At 39.9% G+C, this 27,669-nt stretch overlaps 1 protein-coding gene across 1 annotated transcript in view; it reads left to right on the plus strand.

The window, feature by feature from the left end:
* DMD (dystrophin) overlaps window positions 1-27,669 on the plus strand; it is a 1,824,373-nt gene that overhangs the window by 1,197,518 nt on the left and 599,186 nt on the right. Inside the window, exon 52 of the mRNA XM_036304100.1 lies at window positions 14,675-14,829. Within this exon, the coding sequence (XP_036159993.1) occupies window positions 14,675-14,829 (155 nt within the window). The remainder of the gene's footprint in view (window positions 1-14,674; window positions 14,830-27,669) is intronic.

A 27,669-nucleotide genomic window follows, 5' to 3' on the forward strand; every position in this document is an offset into this window, starting at 1 on the left:
GAACGTTGGAGTCCTCCGTCACTGAAGTAAGCAAGCCTCATGTTAGTTTCAAGCTGCCTGGCTGCCAGCCGCCATCTTGGCTGGCAGTTAATTTGCATATCTCGCTGATTAGCCAATGGGAAGGGTTGCGGTCGTACGCCAATTACCATGTTTCTCTTTTATTAGATAGGATTGTAGCCCATAATCAGGTAAGAATTACCTCAGAAATACAAGGTTACTTTAACATACAAAATTTAATCAGTGTAATGTACCCTATCAGTAGAATAAAGGACAAAACCATGTGGCTATCTCAATAGTTGTATATAAAGCATTTGACAAAGTCTGAAACCCTTTTATGATAAAAATAGGAATATATATGTCATAGGTTGAATACTGTCTCTTTAGAAGATGTATTGAAGGCCAAATCTTGTTACTGTAAATGTGTCCTTATTTGGAAATAAGGCTTTCGTGTGTGAAAAGTTAAGATGAGGTCATACTAGAGTCTAGCGAGCCCTGAATCCAGTATGTCTGGTATCCTTACAAGAGGAAAAAAGAGGCATACACAGAGAGAATAATGTTATGTAAAGACACTGACCACAGGGGAAACATCATGTGGCAATAGAAGGAAAGATTAGCGGGATGCAGCGTCAAGCCAAGGAGCACCAAAGATTGACAGCCACCACCAGAAGCTAGTAAAAGGAGAAAGCATTCTCCCCTATATATAGGTTTCAGATGGAGCATGGCCTGCTGACATTTTGATTTGGGATCTAACCTTCAGAATATTGAAACAATAAATTTTGTTGTGTTAAGCCACCCAGTTTGTGGTGTTTTGTTCATGACAGTCTTAGGAAAATAATACAGGAGACTTCCTTAACCTGGTAAAGTGCATCTAAGAAAAACATGCAGCTAATATCATGGTGAAAGACTGAATGTTTTCCCCTAAGATCAGGAACAAGGTAAAGATGTATGCTGTCACAACTTCTATTTACCACTGTACTGGAAGTTTAGGCCAGGGCAATTAGGCAAGAAAAAAAATAGAAGAAGCTTTACTTTTTCCTTTCCAGATTAATAATAATTTTGCATAATCTATAGATATATTTGGGGATAGATTGGCAAGAAAGAAGTATAACATTTATTTGCAGATGACATTATTATATATATATATATATATATATATATATATATATATATATATATATACACACTAGTAGCCCAATGCACAGATTCGTGCACTGGAGTGGAGCGAGGGAGAGCACTCAGCCCGGCCTGTGCCCTCTCACAGTCCGGGACACCTCGAGGGATATCTGTCTGCTAGGGGGATTGGGCCTAAGCCAGCATTCAGACATCCCTCTCACAGTCCGGGGCTCTCACAGTCTGGGACTTCTTGCTCCTTACCACCCACCTGCAATGGAGGCAGGAGAGGTTCCCACTACCGCTGCTGCGCATGCCAGCTGTGAGCCTGGCTTCTTGCTCAGTGGTTCTCCCCCTGTGAGAGTGCACTGACCCCCAGGGGGGACTCCTGCTTTGAGCGTCTGCCCCCTGATGGTCAGTGTGCATCATAGCACCTGGTTGTTATGCAGTTCAGTCAATTTGCATATTATAGTTTTATTATATAGGAGATATATATATATATATATATATATATATATATATATATATATATAATCTCCATCCTAAGGAATACATTTAAAAGTTTTAGAGTTGGCCTGGTCAGAGTAGCTCAGTTACTTAAGTGTTGTCTCATGCACCAAAAGGTTACTGGTTCCATTCCTGGTCACATACCTGGGTTGGGTTTGATCCCCAGTCAGGGAGCATGCAGGAGTCTCTCTCTCTCTCTCTCTCTCTCTCTCTCTCTCTCTCTCTCTCTCTCTTTGTGTGAGGATTAATAAATAAATAAAAATATTAAAATTAATAAATTAATTCAGCAAATTAGCAGGATGTAAAGTCAAAATACAAAAATCTCTTGTTTTTTCTATATACTAGAAATGATAAATCTGAAAAAAAATAAATTTCAGAAACTATTTTCTTTGCAATGGGATAAAAAAATAAAATACTTAGGAATAGGAGAAATGCAAGACTTGTACACTAACAACTACAAAGCGCTGCTGAAAGAAATTTTAAAAGTCTAAATAAATGGGAAAATATCCCATGGGTCCCAGATCAAAATATTTAATATTATTACAATAGCAAAATCCCCAAATTGATCTATAGATTATGCACAGTTCTTACCAAAATCCTAACTGGCTTTTCTACTAAAATGCAAGGGACAAAAAAATAGCCTAAACAACCTTGAAAAAAGAACAAATTTTGAAGACTCAGAATTCCACATTTCTTAACTTAATGCTAAGCTACATTCATTAAGACAGTGTGGTAATGACATGAAGATAGACATATAGAAAAATGAAATACAATTGGTAGTCCAGAACTAAATCCTTACATTTATGTTAAATTGATTTTAAAAAGAGTATCAAAACAATTCAGTAGGAAAAGAATGGTCTTCAAAATCTCATGCTTGGGTAATTGAATATCCACATACAAAATAATGAAATTTCACCCCACCTAACACCATACACAAAACTTAACTAAAAAATGGTTTATAAAGCTAAATATAAGAACTAACACTTAAATTTCTTAAATTCTGGCATTCTCTTCAATTCTTATAAGACAAAACAGGAGTACATTGAGGAAGGCAATGTTTTTTAGCTATGACTCCACAAGAAAAGGTGACAAAAGGAAAAGTACATAAAGTGAACTTCACCAAAATTTAAAAATTTAGCGATGCAGGCAATATCATAATGAAAGTGTAAAGGCAAGCCCAGAATGGGGAAATATTTGCAAATGATTCACCTGATAAGGGACTTATATCCAGAATATATAAAGAACTCCTATAGTTCAACAGAAACAAAGATAAACAACTCAATTACAAACAGGAAAGTATTTTAATAGACATTTCTGCAAAGAAGATGTACAAATGGCCAATGAGCAAATGAAAATATGGTCAACATCATTAGTCATTTGGAAAATACAAATAAAAACCACAATGAGATACCACTTTATACTCACACTAGGATTGTTAAAATTTTTAAAAAGACAAGGATGTGGAATAATTGTAGCCCTCATACATTGCTGATGGGAATGTAAAATTGTGCAACCACTTTGGAATAAAGTTTGGCAGATATGGAAATATTAAACAAGGAATCTATATATATAAAAGCCTAAGCGACCATTATGATGGAATGACTGGAATGACTGGAACAACAGGTTTCTATGATGCACACTCACCGCCAGGGGGCAGACACTCAATGCAGAAGCTGCCCCCAGCCTGAAGGCCCTGATCGCTGATGGGCCTGCTGGCCAACCTCCGGGTTCTTCCCCCCAATCGGCAGACCCCAAAGTGATCGGGGGCCTGGCCCCCCAGCTGGGATGGGGAACCAGAGGTGGGTGGTGGCAGATGTGGCCCATTTCCCAGGGCGCTGAGGGCCAGCTCCCTCCTTGGGGCCGGCAGCCAACCTCCTGGGTCCCTCCACCTGGCCATCCCCCTGGCCCGCAGGCTCTGATCGGCCCACTGCCCGCCTGCCATGGTGGTGGTTGGCCCCTCCCCCCTCGGTGGTGGTTGGCTCCTCCTGCCGGTCAACCTCTCAGTCCCTCCCCCCGGCCAGCAGGTCCTGATCAGGTCCGGCCCCAGGCTGGAATGGGGAACTGGGGGTGGGTGGCATCATGCAGGCAGTGAGGGAAGGAAGAGATGGGGAGGCATGGAGGCAGGAAACCTGATTGGCCCTGATCACTGGCAAGGCCTAAGAACCCCACCCATGCATGAATTTCATGTACCAGGCCTCTAGTTACTATATAAAATCAAAATTCCACACTCAAGAGAAATGAAAACATAAGTCCACACAAAACCTTTATACGGATGTTTGTGGCAGCATTATTTATAATAAAAAGTATAAAACAACTCAAATGTCTTCAAGTAATGAATGGGTTAAAAAATGTAGTATATCCAATAATGGAATATTATTTAGCAATAACAATGAATAAAGTACTGTTATAACATGCGTTAACTGCAAAAGCATTATGCTGAATAAAAGCAGTCAGTCACAAAGGACCACATATTTTATTAATGCATTTATATTCACACTAAGTACAAGCTGGGGGAAGGAGAGAATGGACAATGGAAAGTGACTGATAGTGGGTATGGGGTTTCTCTTGAGGATGAAGAAAATGTTCCAAAATTCTATTGTAGTAATGGCTTAACCAGTATAAGAAAATACTAAAAACCACTAAATTATATACTTTAAATGGTGAATTTTACAGTATGTAAATTATATTTTAATGAAGTTTCATTGAAAAAGTATATGCGCATGTCATTAAGACTACAGATGTTTTCTTGTTTCTTCAAATTTAAAAACTGCTTTAGAAACATCGTTTCTAAACATTTATTAGCAGAAAAATATATTTTTAATGTGTCATTATACTAGCTTATTCTATCCCTGACTCTGGTTCCAAAATATCTGGAGATTGTAGAATTGCCTACTCTATGAGACAGGGTCAGACCTGAGTAGATAGGCTAAATTATGCCACAGTAACAAGCAATCACTAAATCTAGAGACCTAACACAAATTTGTATTTTAGTGATGTCACATGTTCCTTGTAGATTCACAAGGACCATGCCTGATGAGAGCTGCATCTGAATACATAATTTCATGATCTGAGAAGAAGGGAACATAGTGGATAAATGCCATTAGCTCACGTGTGTGTGTGTGTGTGTGTGTGTGTGTGTGTGTGTGTGTATATATATATATATATATATATATATATATATATATTAGAGGCCTGGTGCACAAAAATTTGTGCACTCCGGGGGGAGGGAGGTCCCTCAGCCCGGCCTGTGCCCTCTCGCAGTCTGGGACCCCTTGGGAGATAACGACCTGCTGGCTTAGGCCTGCTCCCGGGTGGCAGAGGGCAGGCCCAATTCCTAGGTGCAGCCCCTGGTTGGGCTCAGAGCAGGGCCGATTGGGGAGTTGGAGCGCCGCCCCCTGTCATGCACAGAGCAGGACGGATTGGGAGGTTGCGATGCCACCCTCAGTCACGCTCAGGGTAGGGCCAATTGGGGGGTTGGGACACTGCCCCCTGTCACACTCAAGGCAGAGTCAATGGGGTTGTGGCGCCACCCCCTGTCACGCACAGAGCAGGGCCAATCAGGGGGGTGGGGCGCTGCCCCCATCACACACAGAGCAGGGCCCATCAGGGGGTTGGGGAGCTCCCCCCTGTCACGCACAGAGCAGGGCCCATCAGGGGGTTGAGGAGCTCCCCCCTGTCACTCACAGAGTAGAGCCAATAGGGGAGTTGGCACACCCCCCCGTCACACACAGAGCAAGGCGGATCAGCAGGTTGGGGCGCCGCCCTCTATCACCCACAGAGCAGGGCCGATCAGGGGGCTGGGGCGCCTTCACCTGTCACGAGCAGAGCAGGGCAGATAGGGAGGTTGTGGCCCCGCCCCCTGTCACACACAGAGCCGCAGGGCAATCAGGGGGTTTGGGCGCTGCCCCCTGTCACACTGATCCCGGTGCTGGGAGGCTTCTCAGCTCCACTGATCCCAGTGCTAGGAGGCATATTACCCTTTTACTATATAGAATAGAGGCCTGGTGCACGGGTGGGGGGGCAGCTGGTTTGCCCTGAAGGGTGTCCTGGATCAGGGTGGGGGTCCCCACTGGGTTGCCTGGCCAGCCTGGGTGAGGGGATGATGGCTGTTTTCAGGCTGGGGGTGACTGAAGCGCCCAACCGCTCCTTTCTTTCTTTCTTTTTTTTTTTTTATTCTGGGCCAGCTTTAGCTCTGAGGCTCCAGCTCTTAGGCCTCCGCTCCTGAAAGCAGGTATATGGTTTGTTTTGGTTCTATAATCGAAACTCTGTATGAACTCCAGCTCTGAGATCCCAGCCAGCTGAAAGCTGGTTTCTGGGGTTTTGTTTAGCGTCTATATTTGTTACAATGTTTGAAACTGCAGGCTCAGAGGCCTGCAAGGCAGGCGGGGAACGTTGGTTTCCTCCAAGGATCCTCCGTCACTGAAGCAAGCAAGCCTCATGTTAGTTTCAAGCTGCCTGTCTGCCGGCCGCCATCTTGGCTGACAGTTAATTTGCATATCGCCCTGATTAGCCAATGGGAAGGGTAGCGGTCGTACGCCAATTACCATGTTTCTCTTTTATTAGTGTAGAAAACCATGTTTTCTTTTTAAAAATATATTTTTGATTTTAGGGAGAAAGGGAGAGGGAGAGATAGGAACATCAATGATGAGAGAGAATCATTGATCTGCTGCTTCCTGCACACCCCCTACTAGGCACAGAGCCTGCAACCCAGAATCCAACCATGACCTCAAACACTGAGCCACACCGGCTGGGCACCATTAGCTCTAAACCTTCTCCCTAGAAGTGACAAGTAGCTAAAAATAAGTTCCATTGCCTTCACTGATTCAATGGGGCACAGATGTATAATCCTCTGGCATGAAAAGGCACTGAATATTTGTGAACAATAATGCACTCTACCACAGTAGGTTTATGGGATCTAAAAATGAGTGCAGAAAATGCCACTTTCTGGGGAATCTGTCCTCTGGCATTCTCTCTGGAGTCATTTCCACCCAACCATGTCCATGCCCCCTCTACCAAATTTCTCTTAGATGCCTGAGGTAGCTGGATGATCTGTTAATTACAACACTTCTTATGCCTTTTAATAAACTCAGCAAATTAACATGAGAGGCCAGATAAAGAGAATGCTTTCCAAAATGTCATAATGAAATTAAGGTAATGAAGCACTTGGAGACCTTTCTTCCCTTTTTTCTGTACAAAACTTATTCTAAAGAAGCTGGAAGAGAAATGGGGCCTGAAAGTAAAGAGGGGAAAATAAATTGTATGCCATTAGTTTAATTATAAAAATTCATTACATGAAGCCATGTAAGACAGAAAATAATGGAACTCTAATGGGTTGGCCGATAACACATTTACTAGCCTGCTCTCAGCTTGTAGTCATTGTTGAAAGGACAAAAAAGTAACAACTTTAGTATGTAGTCCTCAAGCTATTGAAAAGATTAATCATTTCCAGTAGCCTGGAAAATGAGTGCCATTTTTTTAAATAGTATCCCCTGTATAGAGTGTTACCTTCTGAAACAGAGTTGTTTGGTAATGTCAGAGGTTTAATAGATGAGTCTCCAAGTTAATGGTGAGAGGATTTATTTTTGGAATAGTTTCCTTACAGATATTTTAATGTTTCTATTATAAATCCATAATAAGGTTTTATAGGTCATTTTAATTCACACAGGCAAGAAAGAAATTGTTTCTTTTTCCCCAATAAAGATTTATAGAACATTAATTCATACTTAGAAGTAAATTGTTTAGTGATTTTTTAATAAACCAAATATGTATTATTTTCTGCTGTCTTTGGAAATGTCTTACTTTTTTATACACAGTAATTTTCATCTTGCTGTACTCATCAAGGAGATTATTTTCTGTTCTTCAAAGTTCAATTATAATAAACCCAATACTTTTCCTTAAATTCTTTAAATGAAAGCATATCTTTTTTAACTAGATTGAACCCTAAATATTGGAGTCAAGAAACCTGCATTTTTGCAATGCCTCTTTCACTGACTAGGATGTTATCTCCAACAAGTCACTTAACCCTTCAGAGTTTTTCTGTTCTCATATGGGCAATTATCGGATTGGGTAAAAGGAAAGGAGATAACAAAAGATGAAAGTGATTGTGTGGCTAAGGGTCATATATTTGAGGGCCATGTAATCCAAGAAGAGAAGTTTGAACTTTGTCTTGTAGGTAATAGACATTGAAAGGTTTTACAGAGAAGTAATGTGTTTCTACTCGCATTGCAAAAAGATCTCTTGAGCAGCTGTCTGTGTTTGGAAGAACTGGTTTGAGAGGAGAGGGAGGGAACCAATAAAAAGGCTATTGCAGAGTCCATGCAAGAGATGATGAGGGATTAACTAAAGGCACTGGCAATGAGGGCAGAAGATTTGTATATAAGGGAAAATTATGATGCAATCTCGCTATGAGTATGCTCCCTCCCTCCTCCTCCATTTGAGGATTAACTTGAACTGCAGAGGAAGAAGATTGGCCTAGAGACAGAACCTTGGGGGAACACCAGCATTTAAGGGACAGGCAGAAAAAGAAAAACTTTAAACATAATATAGCATAGAGGATATCCAAAGAGAGGGGGCCAAGAAAGGCTAGTGCCTCAAGAAGGGCATTGTAGTCAATAGCACCAGTTGCTGCAAATAAATCATGTAAATAAGAACCTATAACTTTCCACAGACATTGTCCATTGGTGACCGAATCAGTTAACTATTTTAACAAAAATGCTGCATAACAAACAATTTCAAACTTAGAAGTAAATTGTTTAGTGATTTTTTAAATAAACCAAATGTGTATTATTTTCTGCTGGGGTGGCATTGCTTCAATGTGCAGGTTGATTGGGGTGGTTCTTCTCCACTCATCCTTCTCCAAGGATAAGCAGGCTAGCTCAGGGCATTTTTGTTCCCTGGTGATGGTAGAAGTAATAAAAGGACTAGCTCCACTGCAGGAGCACATTTCAAACCTTTGCTTGTGTCTCTTCTATTAACATCTCATTAGGATTAGGCAAAGCAAGACATATGGCTAAATTCATTGTCAAGGGCAGGGAAGGTAAGTGCTTTTTGTAGCAGGAAATTCAAAGCTACATCACAAAGGGCATGGATACAGGGTGGGGTAAAGAATTGAGGCTAATAGTCCAATTTGCTGTGGTGGCTTCTGTCAGAACAGTTTACGTGGATGGCAATGGCAGAACCTGATCTTGATGAATTATAGAGTACCAAGTATGTAATCAAGTTGAAGTAATGAGTGAATAGTTGCCTTCTAAGGAATATAACTATGAAGGGAAAGAAAATTATAGAGCAGATTTTTTGTTTTTGTTTAATGGTGAGGGAGAGATTGTGTTTAAAGGCTATGGAGAAAGACTTTGCAAAGAGACTAGAGGTTGAAGACAGAGAGCAGTAGTACATGGAGGAGAGGATCCAGAATACATGAGTTTCCAGATGTAAGTATCAGCTTCCCATAGCACAAGAGTCACTTCTTCCTCTGAAACTGGAGAGAAGTTTGCAAGATGTAAAGTGTGATATTTTGCAAAATTTATGCTTTGTGCTTTATGAAACTGAGGCACAGAGGATAATTAACTTTCCCTTTTGTAACATAACTAGTATGTTAAATTTCTCCTGTATAATTGTACGTCTGGTCATTTGCTGTGAGATTTCCTTCAGTTTGTATCATCAGGATCCATCTAGAAACCATACTAGATATTTCAAACAGAGGGAATTCAATACAGAGTACTGGTTCCTTGGCTAATGAAGGAGTAGAGAAACCCAGTAGGAGACAGAGAGGCAACCTGGAATTTAGCAACATCAGGAAGCTGTTACACCTTAAGGGCTGGAGGGCCAACAAGTGTTACCAAAACCCAGAACCCAGAACCATCTGGTGCTAACTTGCCCACTTTGTTCAGGCTGCACAGAAGATATTGAAACTACAGAGGGAGGGCCTGACCAGTGGGAAATGGAGACACAAAGAACACATGGCCCACATAGAAACAGGGGGAGATACACTAGTTTCACTTTCCTCATGTTCTTTCATTCCACACCAGGGCCTCTCACCTGCCAAATCCAGATAGAAGCCAGCTAGCAAGAAATCCTGGGAAACTCTGATCCCTTAAGTGGTTTAGTCCATCTGCAGTACCAAGTAGAGTAGGAGATGGGCAGAGAATGGGTCTAAGAGCAAATATGTTCTTAGCTATTAGCTCGCAGAGCTAAATATTTTTTATGAATCTCTTAGTGTATACAAAGAGATAGACCCCCAATATGTAGACTTTTTGTCCATAAATATATTAGTACTAGAGGCCCGGTGCACAAAAATTTGTGCATTCGGGGGGGGGGGGGGTCCCTCAGCCCGGCCTGTGCCCTCTCGAAGTCTGGGACCCCTCGGGAGATTACGACCTGCTAGCTTAGGCCTGCTCCCGGGTGGCAGAGGGCAGGCCCAATCCCTAGGTGCAGCCCCTGGTCGGGCTCAGAGCAGGGCCGATTGGGGAGTTGGGGCGCTGCCCCCTGTCATGCACAGAGCAGGGTGATCGGGAGGTTGTGATTCCACCCTCAGTCACACTCAGGGTAGGGCCGATTGGGGGGTTGGGGCACCATCCCCTGTCACACTCAAGGCAGGGTCGATGGGGAGGTTGGGGCGCCGCCCGCTGTCATGCACAGAGCAGGGCCAATCAGGGGGTTGGGGCATTTCCCCCTGTCACTCACAGAGCAGGGCCATCAGGGGGGTTGGGGCTCTGTACCCTGTCACGCACAGAGCAGGGCCAATCAGGGAGTTGGGGTGCAGCCCCCTGTCATGCACAGAGCAGGGCCCATCAGGGGGTTGGGGCGCCGCCCTCTATCACCCACAGAGCAGGGCCGATCAGGGGGTTGGGGTGCCGCCACTCTCACACTCAGGGCAGGGCCGATGGGGAGGTTATGGCTCTACCCCATCACTCACAGAGCAGGGCCCGTGGGGGGGGGGGGGTTGGGGCGCCACTCCCTGTCACACACAGAGCCGCAGGGCAATCAGGGGGTTTGGGCGCTGCCCCCTGTCACGCTGATCCCGGTGCTTGGAGGCATATTACCCTTTTACTATATAGGGTAGAGGCCTGGTGCATGGGTGGGGGCCGGCTGGTTTGCCCTGAAGGGTGTCCTGGATCAGGGTGGGGGTCCCCACTGAGGTGCCTGGCCAGCCTGGGTGAGGGGCTGAGGGCTGTTTGCAGTTGGTCACACACCCTTCAGGGTAGGGGTCCCCACTGTGGTGCCTGGTCAATCTGGGTAAGGGGCTGAGGGCTGTCTTCAGGCTGGCAGGTGACGGAAGCTCCCAACCGCTCCTTTTTTTCTTTTTCTTTTTTAATTCTGGGCCAGCTTTAGCTCTGAGACTCCAGCTTTTAGGCCTCCGCTGCTGAAAGTAGGTAATTGAAACAATGTATAACTCCAGCTCTGACTCCAGCTCTGAGATCCCAGCTCACTGAAAGTGGCTATATTCGTTACAATGTTTCTTAAACTGCAGGCTCAGAGGCCTGCAGCGGCAGGCGGGGAATGTTGGTTTCCTCCGTCACTGAAGCAAGCAAGCCTCATGTTAGTTTCAAGCTGCCTGGCTGCTGGCCGCCATCTTGGCTGGCAGTTAATTTGCATATCTCCCTGATTAGCCGATGGGAAGGGTAGCGGTCGTACGCCAATTACCATGTTTCTCTTTTATTAGATTAGATACTGTTTTATAATTTTCCAAGCAATTTGATTTTGACCTCATGGCAAACCTAAGGCATAATCAGAATAAGTAGCCCCATCCTGTTTTGCAGACAACATAACTGGAACTTAAAATGCTATTAATCCCTAACTGGTCCAGAGCATCAGCCTCTGGACTTAAGGGTCCCAGGTTCGATACTGGTCAAGCGGACATGCCTGGGTTGCAGGCTCAATCCTTGGTAGGGGGCATGCAGGAGGTGGTCGATTGATGATTCTCTCTCCTATTGATGTTTTTATATTTCTGTCCCTCTCCCTTCCTCTCTGATATCAATAAAAATATATTTTAAAAATAAATAAATAAATAAATAAATAAATAAATAAATAAATAAATAAAACTCTTTTTGCTTTCGTAGCAAAAATTAGTGTGGTATTGGCTTTAGCTGATCAGTATTCATTTGGTTATCTGGGTCTATTTACTACATACAATAAATGTAATTTTGTTTGATGCTAGAATAAGATGTTCTAGTTAACTGAGAAATGCAGGATTTTATATAGATTTTATATTTTCAAGGAACAGGAGCCCACCCAAAGATACTGAAACTATGCTAAAAGTACTAGTATTTGATTTTTATTACTATATAAATATCATCTATATATTTAAAAGCCTAAGCGACCGAACAACTGATTGACCTGTAGCTATGATGCCCACTGACAACCAGGTGGCAGACGCTCAATGCAGGAGCTGCCCCTGGTGATCAGTGCCCTCCCACAGCAGGAGTGCCACTCAGCTGACTGATGGGTGCCAGATGCCAGGCTCACAGCTGGTAAGCACAACTGAGGCAGCATGAGCCACTCCCACCTCCATAGCAGCGCTACCAAGCACAGCTATTGAGCAGCAGCAGTGGCAGGCACAGCGGGGGGAGAGGGGGATGAGCGGGAGCGATGAGGCTCCCAGCCCAGGCTCAGGCTCTTCCGTGGCCACCTGTCACTTCACACACTACTACATCCCTCGGAGGGGATGTCAGACTTCCAGTTTTGGCCTAATCCACCCCCCACCATGCACCGGGCCTCTAGTAGTAACATAAAAGAACAATTATTAAAACAAATGATTACTTTTCAGAATCATTACTTTTCAATTTCCTCTGTTGCCCTTCTTGCTCATGAGTATTCATTCTTACAGATGTAAGAAATACAGTTCAGATAGAAGTTATATTCTGTCTTTTACTGATGATTTCTCTACACATTTATTGCAGAGGAGACCTCTGGGTTGATGTGTTATGTCATTGTTTTAGTTAATAAAGATTTTTAGTCCTACAATGTATTTATCTTTCTTCTTTTAATATTTGATTAGGGCAAAATACCAAAAGTGAGATTACTGGGTAAATAGAAGTAAGGGTTTGTATATCACTTGATATCTATTGCCTAATTGCCCTAATACATACTCTTCCCAGCAGTAGTTCATGAATGTGCTTATTTTACCAGTCTTTCTAGCTTTGAATTTTATTTTTTATTAATTTAATTGGTGTAAAATTGTGCCATCTTGATTCAGTATTCTGTTGGGTTTTTGTTAAGTTAATTTTTTTTAGCGTTTATAGTAAAAAGGATTTTCTTAGTGGATTGGGGCAGAGAGAAGGTTACTCCATAGGCAGAGCAACCCTCCCTCATGGAGTTTACTTCTTTTATCGGGGCTCATTTAATGGCGGTGGAGGGCATTCAATAAGGGGGGAGAATATTCAGGGTTTTTTTTCTGGGAAAGGGATGAAGACTCCTCCGAAGAGCCTAGGCAGATGTTTTGTCTTTATTTGGGCTTTCCATTTCAGATCATGGCAGCACTGGGTTGTGTTGTTTAGTATGCTAATGTATTCCAATGAGCATATAATGATGCTAGGGTTACTGCAAGGTGAACTTAGTTGCCATGTTGGATCCAGCTGGTCTTCTGCTGGTTCTAAGCCATAAATCTGTTGGGGTTTGGCCTTTTTCTTTTTTTATAAAAACTCTTTATTCTTTCTCTTGTTTGAATTACCTGTTCCTATACCTTTGTTTTTTTATCAATGGCTTAACCCAGCATGTAGGGTTTGATAAAACTGTCTTAGCAATTTAATATTACCTTAATGCTTAAAAGCCTTCTCCATGCACTTGCCCCAATGCTTAATATAAATTTTGGGTTAATATGCTTCCAGATAAACTATTTGTTGGTCTATTGGTCTATTTTTTCTTTGATGTATGATATTCCAAGTGATGAAATACATAGTTTGATAATACTAAATTGCCAAAGGAAACATAGGTCATTTGGTTTTAAAAGATTCTTATATTTGCAATTTTATTCTAATTTTAAAGTAGAATATTTTTAAAGTATTATTAGTACACTGATCCTTCAAAAAGTTCATAACTGAAATAACAGCATTGTTCCTTTGATGTTCAATGTTTTCAATATGCAGCTTTAGTTGAACACCAGTAGATGGCACTAATTACAAAAACAATTCAACAAGTTAATGAAGAGGGAAAGAAATACATGAAGTATTTTTTTTGTGTTCAAAGTTGGTATACATCACATATTCAACAATTATATGGGAGCTTATTTTTATAGTTTTTTCTCTCCTCTGATAAAAACAATTAAGATCAGTTTATTTCCAATTAATTACTACTAAATTGAAATACCTGATACTGGTTCTTACTCAACATGCTGCATTTGAAAAGTTTTGTCATGGAAAATGAGTTAGACTAAAAATGGGAAAGACTAAACCACATAATAGGTAAAAATCAGTCATGTAGACATATTCTGACTTGAGGATTCAGAAACTACTTAAAAAGCATTTTAAAATTTAATCTTTATACACATTTGTACTAGGTTTTTTTCATTTTGTAATTAAATTTATTGGGATCACATTGGTTAATAAAATTATATAGGTTTCAGGTGTACAATTTTATATATACAATGGAATACTACTCAACCATAAGAAAAGATGAAATATTGCCATTCACAACAACATGGATGGATCTTGAGAATATCATGCTAAGCGAAATAATCAGACAGAAAAAGTCAAGAGCCATATTATTTCACTCATATGTGGAATAGAAAACTAAAATCAATAAATGAACAAACAAGAAAAACAAGCAAAAACGTATAGTTACAACAACAGTATAGTGGTTACCAGAGGGAAGCCAGTAGTGGGGGTGGGGTTAGTAAAGGGGTGAAAGGAGTCAAATATATGGTGATGGAAGATTTGACTTTGGGTGGTGGACACACAATGCCATATACAAATGATGTATCTCAGGTTATTTTCATTTTATAACAAGCATATTTTATAACCTGAAAAACATATAATAAGTAATTTTTAGGAAGACAAAAAAGAAACTCCAATTAGAAAATTCAGAGAAAGCTGACATCCATTCTCTTTCCCATATGTATCTATAGCAGCTGGCCAAAGACCTCCGCCAGTGGAAGATAAATGTAGATGTGGCAAATGACTTGGCACTGAAACTTCTCCGGGATTATTCTGAAGATGATACCAGAAAAGTACACATAATTACAGAGAACATCAATGCCTCTTGGGCAAGCATTCAGAAAAGGTATGAATTACTTTATTTCTAAAACTATTGTTGGCTATAATGATGGCGTGGTGACACTGGGTGGACAATGCAGATTTGTTTTCCCAATCTTGCTAAACCAGGCTTGGGAGAAACCAAGATGACAAATCTAATGAAATTTACAGGTTTGCCTAAATCCTCTTATTTTAAAGATGAGGGACCTGGTGAAATTACATGATTTTCCTAAGAGATTACACAAAACAAAAATAGTGATTTATAGCTAAAATAACCATTTATCAATCTGCTTTGAGACTCTACCCAAAGAAATATCATTCTATTCCATCATGCTGCCCCAACCTTAATCTGATAAGGAAGTCACTTTGGAATTATAACTCTTCATAGTGCCATTATTGTATCTCACTCCACACAGACAATGGGAAAATCTGTGTAGTATAACATGACTCATAACTTTATTTCTCATTATATATATTTGGAAATTAACAGCTCTTAGAGACATTATCTCCTCAAACTAGGTCCTGTCTCTTTATCCACTCTCTTAATGACTTGTATTTTTCTTTCATTAACATTTATCCTAATTATAGATAAAAACATGAATTATGTAACTAATTTTTTTTAAAACTGTAATTTTTTTAAATATATTTTATTGATTTTTTACAGAGAGAAAGGGAGAGAGACAGAGAGCCAGAAACATCGATGAGAGAGAAACATCGATCAGCTGCCTCCTGCACATCTCCCACTGGGGATGTGCCCGCAACCCAGGTACATGCCCTTGACCGGAATCGAACCTGGGACCTTTCAGTCCTCAGGCCGACGCTCTATCCACTGAGCCAAACCGGTTTCGGCATATGTAACTAATTTTTAATGTTTGTTCTTCACATTAGTCTAAACTCCCTGAGGATATAGGCTATCTTCTTTATTTGACAGCTCCTGAACCAGGTAATATAATAGGGTACCGGTAAATATTTGTTGAATGATGACTCTCTTTGCATAATGAAGCACTACCTTGTTCATGCTATGATAACTTAAGGATTATTGGGTACTCATTTTTACTTCTGTCAAAAAAACGGAGGCAAAAATAGTACCCGTACAATGATGAGGAAGACCAGTACAGTGAAAGGTAACTGAGTTCCAGATGATGACATAAATTACTGAAGAAGTCAGTTTGGTGGCCTTTCATAAGAAGAAAAGGCCACCATCGAGAAAATAAAAACTGAAAAACAAAACAGATTTTGACCTAAGAGCAGAAACTTAGGAGTAATGACCTATTAATATATGGAAATTAAGAGACCAAATAAACCTTGAAATTGACTTAGAGATTGAAGAGTGAAAACTACTGTGAAAATGGATTAAAACTGGTGACTCTGGGCAAATAGAGCAGCTCTAGTCCTGAATTCCAGATGGTGTTCGGATGACCAGGGAAAAGAAGATTCAACCTGAAGTGAAGAGAGGGCCTCCTCTCAGTGGCAAGGTTTAGACTTGCTGCTCCCAATACAGACCAGGTACCTGTTTGTTCAATTAAACAAGGGCCTAGTATGCTCAGGAAGACTTATTAATTGCAATTGATTAGTATCCCAAAGTCAATAGTTAGATCTCAATGGGAAATACCTGCTTTTCAAAGAAAAGCATCTTTAGAAAAAAAATTAAGATCAAAAATTAATTTGGTGAATTTAGAGAATGTAAACTAAGAAGGGACAAAAAGTAACGCTTGTCCATGGCACAAAACCAGGGCTTCAGGGAAGGTCTATCACATTGACCCACTCTTTCTGGCAGACGGCTCTCTCCAAATCCTCATGCTCTTTGAATCTCCAAGTACCTCTCTCAGTTCTTTTGATCACTTTTTAAGATTTCTGGATTCCTCAGAGGAAGAGCTTCCAGTTTATATATTTTTTTTTACTTGGTCCCTATAAAGTCACCACTTAAGTATATGATTATTTTTCTAATGGGTAAAGTAAAACAGAATGTTAGAAGACAAATTACATTTTTCACTGGTCCATACAGAATCCACGATTTGCCAAGTTAATTTTGACTCATGCCTCCAAAGGCATTTCCTATTCCTTTCTCTCATATGCTCTGAAAATTCATCCACTTGTGTAGTTTCAGTCTGCTTATGACTACCCATTTATACCATCTGCAGCTGAGAATGATCTTTTGAGTTTTAGGCCTGGATATCCTACTGGTTTCTTCCAGTTTAATGTCCCTCAGAAACTTCAAACCAAATAGACCCAAAGCTGAACTCACCTTTGCCCTCTTACAATCTTTGTCTCCAAATGCCACTTACTTCTCTGCCAATAACCCCTCTCCAGTGAACATCACCACAACCCATTCAGTTATCCAAATCAGAAGTTCATTCTTAACTCTTTAACTCTTTCTTCATAACCCCAATAGCTAAGTGATTACAAAGCTATTTGCTGCCTAAATAGCTTTCAAATTCAGTCCCTTCTCTTCATCCCTATTCCTTGACTGTTATGTCTTACCTGAATGACATCGTTCACCTAACTGGTTTCCCTCCTTCTAGTCTTCCTACCTCCCATCCATTCTCTACATCAAGCATGTCAAACTCGCAACCCGCATGTGGCCCACAACAATATTTTTGTGGCCCAGCCAATATAAAGGTATGTAAGAAACATTTTAGTAAAAAATTCATAACTTAATTTTTATAATATCCTGTTATAATTATTAATAACAAACTACACCATTCACTAATGACTGATTACTAGAATCGTGTTGCATTCATTTCCCTTATGCACCTTACGTGCAGACACACCATTTCTCTCACTAATACTAGCAGCAAATATTTTAGCAGCTGATTGCCATGTCATTAGTCTTGTACTGACTGGTTTGGTGTGCGCAACAGGAAATATTTCGCTTTTGGAGAACAAGAAAAATAGGTTTATTTGCATTACGCTTATTAATTTGTGCAGTTATTCAGTGTCTGGTAAGTTAATGCTCAAGAAAAAATATTAATTTATATTAAAATGTTCTATTATTTTATGTTAATGATTGCTCATTTATTTCAGCCCTTTGTATTCAGCATGTCTCTATCAAAATAAACCTACCTTTCTAGGAAAGTTGAAGCTTTTGGGTATTTTGCACCCACATAAACTTAAACCTTGTTTACTTGGCCTATGTTAGTTAGCCTTTGAGTTTGACATGCTTACTCTACATAGGATGCAGGATTATCTTTCTAAATATTATTATATTCCTGTTGCTCATCATCCTCCCACTTTTAAAGCCTCTAATGGCTTATCCATTATTATTTGAAGACAGTACACACTCATTTAAAACTGCAGCCTAATTTTCTGCTCTCCCTCCATTTGTCATTCCCTGTCCTGATACAATTAAGTAACATAGAGCTATTTTCATTTCCTCATAGCCATGTTTTGTCTTCTCAATTACCTAATAACCAAATCTCAATGTAAATGCCAATTCCTCCAGGAAGTCTTTCCTGACTACCATGCTTTAGGGTTGGCTATTTAAATATGGCTATTTAAATGTGAAATCATTATAATAAAACTTAAAATGCCCTTTGGGCCCCTTGTTGTAGTGCTTATCTCACTATACTGGAGTTAAGTATTTGCTGGTCTCAGTCTCCTATGAGAATGTTGGCTCTGTGAGGGTATGCACAATGGCTAATTATCCATCATCTTGCCTAGCACTTAGCTTGGCATATAGTAAATACCACCCCCCCCCAAAAAAAAAAAAACACACACACACATTTTTTTATTAAATAGGTAAATGAGAAGAAAAAAAAACTAACTGCAGTGTTTTGGTGTGCCAGTAACTCAACACAGAAGAAAACTATATACATTAGGATGGCCTCCAGTTTCAACTAACAGAAAACACAAGTTCAATAGTTTGCCTAATAGAGGTCTGTTTGTCTCAATGAGACGTTCAGAGATAGGCAGATGCTGATGCTCAGTTGCTCAGCAATGTCATCCCTAAAGTCTCCATGTTTTTCTTGGCATTTTCCTTAGTACATGTGCATTCCAGCAGGAAGAAGAAGGGGAAGAGGCAGTGCTTATATCAGGAAAGTGATGGCTTTCCCAGGAACTTAAGGGCCAAAACTATGTCACAAAGCCACCTCTGGTTCCCAGGAATTCAAATAGAGCCAATAGAGAATGTCTGCCAAAGGGCATGAGAAGAATAAACTGATAAACTGGCATGCTGTAGCTGGACAGCATGAAGTTCCCTGGAAAGAACCACTCAAAGCTTTAAGTAAATACAGCATATTCATGCATCTCGTATATTCATGTACAGAATATTTGTACAGTATATTCACATAGGATTATAACAGTAATGGGCCCTTGAGGCTTAATGGTTGTTCTGAGAGGTCATGAGAGTGTATTCCCTATTAGTTAATGATACCTTTACATTAGAATTTCACATTCTCTGTATGCTGTGTGTGTCAACTGCACACATTAAACTTGACTATAGCTTCTTTTATTTTACATTCTTACAGATCTCATACTAGATAGATGAAGAACAAGAAAACTCTTTATGTGATCTTTTGCATTTTGACCTTTTTATTCCAATATCTTGCCCAGCTAAACCCAGAAGTGAAGTAATATCCTCTTCCTCTAGATTTGTTCTGTACAGTAGGGTAGCCACTAGCCACAGGTGGCTATTTAAATGTAAATTCATGATAATAAAACTTAAAATTTATTTTCTCCACCTCATCAGCCAATTAGCAAGTGCTCAAGAGTCACATGTTGGACAGTGCAAAGTAGGTTTCCATCATCAGAGAAAATTCTGGATAGTCCTGCTCTGGATCACCTTTGTCCACATTCACCTATGCCATTTAGGGCACATAACAAATACTATATTCATTCAAGAGGAGTTTTTGCCAAATTTTATAAATAAAAACTGTTTTCTAACAAAGCTGTTCACATTATTCTGTTTCCTTGTTTCTACCTTATTTCTTCTATTTATCCATTTTCTAGAGTTGGTATTTAAAGCTTCAAAAACTATAACTATTACAGGATGTAAACACTTTCACTTTTTTTATGAACTCTGTAAACATAATTTGTAAAAGAGATTATTTATATTGATATTCAGGTTATGAAGAAAACATATCTCATATATTTGAAAGTATCTATAATCAAGGCTTTTTAGGTAGAAGGGACTCTGTTGAAATCATTCTGATTACATTATTTCTCACAGTTCAATTAATATATATATATATTATTGATGTCAGAGAGGAACAGAGAGAGAGAAAGAGTTAGAAACATCAATGATGAGAATCATTGATCAGCTGCCTCCTGCACGCCCCCCACTGGGGATCAAGTCTGCAACCTGGAATTGAACCATGACCTCCTGGTTCATAGGTTATTGCTCAACCACTGAGCCACCCCAGCTGGGCTAACAGTTCAGTTTTTACAACTGAACACTAATAAATTGCCTAAACTAAAACTTTCAATCATATGGGTAAAACTTTTGTACATTTGAAAGCCTATTAAAAGCAATAAGACTTCAATTCAGTTTTAAATTGTTGAATGTTAAATAAGATATAAAGAATGTAATTGGAAAGAAATTTACTTTGATATCATATACTGTCAGGCTATAGTTTCAAGACAATCAAAAATAAAAGTCAACTAATTTTGTTTTTACATTTTAGTGTTCAACTTTATTAACCTTCAAGTTCCACACTAGCTTTGATAAGACCTTTATTTACTATTTTATATAGATAAATATAAATAGTCATGTGGGCCTAAAAGAAATTCATCTACCATCTTATATAATAAAAGAGAAACATGCAAATTGACCATACCTCCACTACACTCGCAAGCCACACCCACCAGCCAATCAGGATCAAGTATTCAAATAAACCCAACCAAGATGGTGGTGGCCACGGAGCTGGAGCAAACAGGAGGCTTGGGTTGCCCCTGGCAATGGAGGAAGCCAAGCTTCCCACCTGCCCTGGCCGTCTGTGGGCTCTGTTCAAGGCTACAAAGTTTCAATTATGGAAGACAAATAAATCCCAGATACCTGCTTCCAGCCACTGTGGCCTCCACTCAAGGATGGTCTAGGAGCCAGGGTTTCCCGGGACCGTGGCCAGTCTACTAACAGCCATCAGCCCCTCACCCAGGCTGGCCAGGCACCCCAGTGGGGACCCCCACCCTGAAGGGGGTGTGACCAGCTTGAAAACAGCCCTCACCCAGGCTGGACACACCCCCCAGCAGGGACCCTCACCCCATGGGGGTGTGGCCAGCTTGCAAACCACCACAGGCCCCTCACCCAGGCTGCCCCATGCCCCAAGGGAACATCCACCCTGATCCAGGACACCTTTCAGGACAAACAAGCTGGCCCCAACCCGTGCACTAGGCCTCTATCTATACTAATAAAAGGGTAATATGCTAATTAGACTGGGAGACCTTCCAGGAGACCTTCTGGACATTCTTCTGGACAAAGCCATGGTGGTGGGGCCGAGGTAGAGGTGGTTAGAGACCAAGAGGGGAGGGCAGTTGTGGGTGATCAGGCTGGTGGGGGGCAGGGCTGTTGGGGGTAAGCAGACCAGCAGGGGGGCCAGTTGGGGGTAAGAAGGCCATCAGTGGGGGTCAGTTGGAGGTGATCAGGACAGCGGAGGGGGGCAGTTCGGAATGAGCAGGCCAGCAGGGGGGCAGTTGGGGGCGAGCAGGCCAGTGGGGAGGGGAGGTGGGGGCGAGCAGGCAAGCAAGGGGGGCAGTTGGGGGTGATCAGGCTGGCGGGGAGCAGTTGGGGTCGAGCAGGCTGGCAGGCAGAGTGGTTAAGGACAATCAGACAGGCAGGCAGGCAGGTGAGTGGTTAGGAGCCAGCAGTCCTGGATTGCGAGAGGGATTTCTGACTGCCGCTTTAGGCCCGATCCCTGTAAACCGGCAGTAGGACATCCTTCGAGGGGTCCCAGATTGGAGAGGGTGCAGGCCAGGCTGAAGAACATCCCCTCCCCAATGCATAAATTTCATGCACTGGGCCATTAGTTCATGAATAAAAGACCAAGTTGTTTTTTAATTAAATTCTATAGTTTAACAATGCAGATCAGAACATAGATCACTGTGACCTATGTAGGAAAATATTTTGTTTTAACAATACAGATCAGAACATAGATCATTGCTGTGAGTTGTGTAGGAAAATATTTTCTTTTCTTGATCCTATTCCTTAACACATAAAGACAGATATGTAGGCCTCTGCAACTTCACCTCTTGCTCTTCAATCTCTGTGAACAGATATGAATTGGTGGATAAGATAATATTAGATGTGATATTACAAATTATTGTGAGAAGCCTCTGAGGATTAGATTTCAAAGACTGCCAGCTGGCTGATGACTTTATGATGACACTGTTATGAGATTTCATTTTCTTATTTCTATTCCAGGATCACTCTTTAAACAAGAAATGAGCATTAACTCTGAGTTGTCTGTCTGTTGCTATATGAGGGTTTCTATAACTACCAATCATCAAGGAGCAAACTGATCAAGTAGAGGGCTGGTCCTAGTGTCAGAGGTTTCACCATGGCTGAACGTTCCTTACAAAAGCTCCCAGATATCTGAACAACCTCTCTAGGTTTTTAGAAAGATATAGTGTGTATGTGTGAACATGCACACATATGTACATGCATATGCATGTACATACATAAAAATAAACTAGTGTTTAAATAATATCTCAGTAGTCTCCTGTCCTTCCTAATAATTCATTTCAATTTTAATAATACAATTAATATTTGATAAACTGAAAAATTACCACCTATGTTTTCCATTTTGGCAATGGTGAAGGCACTTCTTGCTTCTCTATTTTTATGTCCTTTCTCTTTTACTTTCAAGAAACAAGAAAAGGAAAGGGGAGAAAACTCTGGATCTCTATTATGTGTGCAGCAAAGAGCTACTTTAGCTGGACACTGAATCTCTTTCACATTCTCCAACATATTCTTTTAGAAAACGCTGTGCTGTCTTTCTCAGGAATCTCCCATTTCTTTTTTTCTTCTTGCTCCTCCTTTCAGCCAACCATCATGTTCAAGACTCCATCACCCTAAAATAAATTTTTTAGAATACCATCTTTTGTATGCTTGTTTCCCCTTACCATCAATTTTTTGAAGCAGTAATTGACATTACTATTCCCTATTCTTCAGCTTCTGGTTATGCTTTGATTCACTCCAATCTGGCTTCCCCAACCCCACCACTTTACTGAAAACAAGTACTCCTTAAGATCATCAATGACTTCTATAATAGCTAATTGCCCCGTTTTCATTTAGTCACCTATTTTAACATTAATTCTGTTGATTAACTCTACTAGTTGAAACTTGTCCTTCCTTGGTTTCCAGAATAATAATATTTTGCAATCCTCCTATTTCTCTAATCAATATAATTAAATGTGAAGTGCTTGGCACAATGCCTAGCACATAGAAGAACTCAGTATATGTCATCTGTCCTAAACATCCTAAGAATTCATTCACTCACCCAGTAAATGTTTCAATGCTTGGTTATCTGCTATGTAGGTTCAGTTCTTGGTTGTAGGTATACTGTGGTGAAAATCCCTACCCTCATGAAGCTTATATTCTTTGGGAGACAGCCATTAACAAATAAAAAAGTGAATATATGACATGTCAGGTCATAATAAAGAGGGGAAGGAGTTGATGTAGCAAGAGCGACAGAGAGACAGGAGAGAGAGAAAGAGAGAGAGAGAGAGAGAGAGAGAGAGAGAGAGAGAGAGAGAGAGAGAGAGGTGAGAGAGAAAAGCGATTATTTCAATATGGTAGTAAAGAAAAGTCTCACTGAAAAGGTTACATTTCAGCAAAGCCTAAAGAACCTGAGGGTGTGAGTCATGTTAACTGAAGGAAGAACAGTCTCAGAGGGTCCTTATAAGTGAAAATGCCCTGACGCCGGAATATGCTTGGCAAGTTGGAGGAACCTTAAGGAGACCAGTGTGATTGGAAAGGGGCAAGCGAACAGGAGTATAGTAGAGAATGAGTTCAGAGAGGTAGTGGACTCTAATTACATTTTGCCCTTTAGGCCCCTATAAGGACTTTTGTTTTTCCTCTGAATGAGGTGGGAGTCATTGGAAAGTTTTGAGCAGAGGAATGGCATGCTTTGACTTACCTGGCCCCTCTGTCATAATAGACTGAAGGGAAGCAGTAAAACCATTAGGGGACTATTGTCATCATTCAGTCGGGGCATGTACAGGAGGCAACCAATCGATGTATCGCTCTCACATCTCTCTCCTCTCTCTCTCTCTCTCTCTCTCTCTCTCTCTCTCTCTCTCTCTCTCTCTCTCCCACCCTCTCTCCATCCCTCCACCCTACCTACCTACCTAAAATAAATAAATAAAATTTTAACAAATAAATAACTTTGATATATTCTAGGGAAGAAAAGCAAATAGTATCACAAATTTTTGAATTCCATAAAAAACTCAGTCAGTTTGTTTATTTAGCAGAGGGACAGACATGTGAACTTCATTAAAGAGTCTAAAGCTCTAGACACAAATACTATCCTTTCCCAAACATTTTTGAAGTTCCTTCCCTGGAACTACCTGGGACTATTTTATCATCATCAGAAGAGTAATATATTATTGTATTGCCACACCTTGTGTTTGCTCAAAACTTGTGCTCAATAATTGCTTGTGAATTGAATGAAACAATCAGATGTTGATACTAAATAGTTTTTGATTTATTTCTAAAAATGTAAAGGATGAAGATTTGCTGCTGCCCTTAAAGCTATGTAAATAATGCAATATGATGCTAATAGGATGTTCATTTAAAATACAACTTCTTGCCCGACCATCAAGGCTTAGCAGTTGAGTATAGACCTGTGAACCAGGAGGTCATATTTAGATTCTAGTCAGAGCACATGCCCAGGTTGCAGGTTCAATCCCCAGTCGGGGGCGGGGGGGCGTGCAGGAGGCGGCCAATCAATGATTCTCTCTCATCATTGATGTTTCTATCTCTCTCTCCTTCACCTTTTCTCTCTGAAATGAATATATATATATAATATATATATATATTAAATACATTTAATATATATATTCAATATATATATATATATAAAATATATATATATATTAAATACAATAGCTTATTAAGTCAGGGACTGCTTACGATACATTTGTAGCATGTTATGATCATAAATATTAAAGCTACGAATGACCTTAAAGCTACCAACTCAAACTTCTCAATTTAGAGTAGCCTGTTTTTAATCCTCCTCAGGAAAATATACCTTCTATTCCATGTTAAGGACTAAAAGGATTTGGTAGAGCATTAAAAAATACAATCCACTAGCAATTCCTTTAGGTACACTTCTTTTGGCAGTATGAGGAAGTTTCTTTTGGCTCTTCAAGAAAGAGTTATGAATATCGTTATAAGGCATTCACATTTTTATACCGCTGAGACGCAATATTCACAACTGATTATGAAGCATAAGAATTCTTACCATCTTACAATAGGATAATATAATACCTGTAATGGGGATCCTTGGGGCTCTGGGCCAGGGAGTGTCATTATCCATACAGATCTAAAAGGTTCATGGTGGTAACTGCCTGTTTCATGTTATGTCATCTCCCTTAAAGTAATCAGACTTTCTAGCTTGCAGGAATTACTCGCAAAGGGAGACATCTGGAACCATACCACTGGTGATTTACTGATGTGGAAAATTACTTGGTGATGTAGCCAAGTAGCCATTTTTATTCACACCTAGTCCTATAGTTCTGACCCAGGTTCACCAGCCCCCCACAACATATGCTTAGATATTTACCCATGAAAAAACTCTAACACAGACTTTTCTTCCTTAATTCATAATTTTAATATAATGTTGTCTAACATTGAAACAAATGGGAGAAAGTTTCTCTTACTTGGTTTAATTGAATAATTAATATTAACAACTGCATCTATTGTGTTATTGTTCATTTATATTTAACTTCTTTTCTTTGCATAATTCTCAACAAAGACTCTAATATGGTCAATAAATATATAAATTAGCTCTAGTCTATTTTTAGAAAGTTGATTTATTTTGACAAATGTCTAGAATCATCATTTGACTTATAATATTATTTGTCCATTTCTAATAATCATATAGTTTGGGGATCGTTCAGCCTTACTCTATTTATAATAGGGATTTATTTTTTCCAAATCATTAATTCAATTTTGTTCTCTATTTTTTTAAAAAAATTGTGCACGATATATGTATAAGGATTAGTAAGTTTTGTGAAAAGTAATCTTGAAATTCCATCCAATGTGGAAGGAGCAGTTATTTGAGCAGTTCTAGGTGATGGTCAATAGCAGTTCTTTTTGCTCCCCCTTTTAACGGTTGGGAAACCTGATACCATTCCTGGCTAATTGAAGTAAAGAGCCTGGCTCAGGTCCTTTATCGTGCATGGAGCATTTTCAGTTTCTTGAGCCAAGCAGAATCTGAACTCTTGGCAGCCACTACCTACTTCCCGTCCCAAGCCTAATAGTCTTGTGTCTTCAGCCCTGCACACACCTTGTGTTTCTGTGCTATTTGTGATGCACAGAGCTCTTTATCTTGTTTCTGAGTTTATATTGTGCCCTTTTTTACTTTCTAATTTTACATTTTATATACTATTGTTCTGTGTTTAGAAGTTTCTTCTATATTTTGAAATAATTTTCCTACTATAAAGTAATACTTGTAGAAAATGTAAATTTAGAAATAATCACACGACATTTTTTAGCATTTCCTTTCATCATATTTTTGTAAATATATTTGGCCTATTTTTATTTTACTTACTCCCAATTTATTAGCTGTTGAAAACATTTTTAGAGAGGTTTTTTTCTTTTAAAAATCCCTACCTTATTAGGAAGGTAATGTGCAGGCATTATTTTTTCAACAAAATAATATGAGGGGAAATACTTCCTGGAGGTATTTCACATGATGACTTATTAAATAGCCAGAAAAAAAAGCAATCACCTCATGCCTCCAACCAATGATTGATGCTCTGGCCATTCTGCCCAGCATCAGTATTCACCCACAGAGATGAAAGCTATTTAAATTAGCCAGGAAATCAATTTCCCATTCAAAGCAGTGGTTGCATGTTGTAAGTATTTTTCTAATATTCAGCTTCACATCCCTAATATGATGCTCACTGTATCACTCTCAAGCCACAGAGCATTTAAAGTAAATAAAACAGAAATAATCCAAACATCTTTAGAAATGATTACCTCCATTGCATAGAGTTATGGTTACTCCCACAATTCCTAAGGAGTTGTGTTTTTCTTCTATATTGTGAGTATTTTTAGATCTACATAGCAAAATTGAGTTAGCTATTAAACATTAACTTTACCACAAGCTTTTTAAAAAATATATATATTTAAATCAAATAAGCCCTCCATTAAAATAACCAAATACAGTTTTCATCCTGAGACAAATTTGGTGACTAATAATAATCATGAACTAATGATTATTTATAATTTTATGGGGTTTGGGTGGTGAGATATGATCTATTAATATATATTATGCAAGTAGTGCCTAAATTGTCTGTTAAAATAGAAATGCTAAAATGCCCTTTTTCTGTCTAGCTATGAGGATAGCAATTGACCTCTACTTAGCACTGGTGTTGCAAACGAAAATCTGGGACTCTGAGGCCTGTCCTCCTTTCATTGCTGTTTAGTGGATACATATCAACTTGGAAGGAGATTCTGGCAGCTTTTCACAATAATCTAATCTCATCTCTGTCCCTCTCAATATTTTCATCAGTGACTTGGATGAAGACTTAGATAGCATTCTTATCAAATTTGCCAATGACACAAAGCAGGGAGAAATAGCAAATACAGCAGACAAGAGTATCAGGAGCCAAAAAGATTTCAACAAATTGGAGTGGTAGGCTGAAATGTAAATATAAGGTGCTATACCTGAGGTCAAAAGAGATGTAAAATAAAAACAAAATCTGA

This window comes from Myotis myotis, unplaced genomic scaffold (genome assembly GCF_014108235.1).
Source record: "Myotis myotis isolate mMyoMyo1 unplaced genomic scaffold, mMyoMyo1.p scaffold_m19_p_4, whole genome shotgun sequence".
In the NCBI taxonomy this organism is placed as follows: Eukaryota; Metazoa; Chordata; class Mammalia; order Chiroptera; family Vespertilionidae; genus Myotis; species Myotis myotis.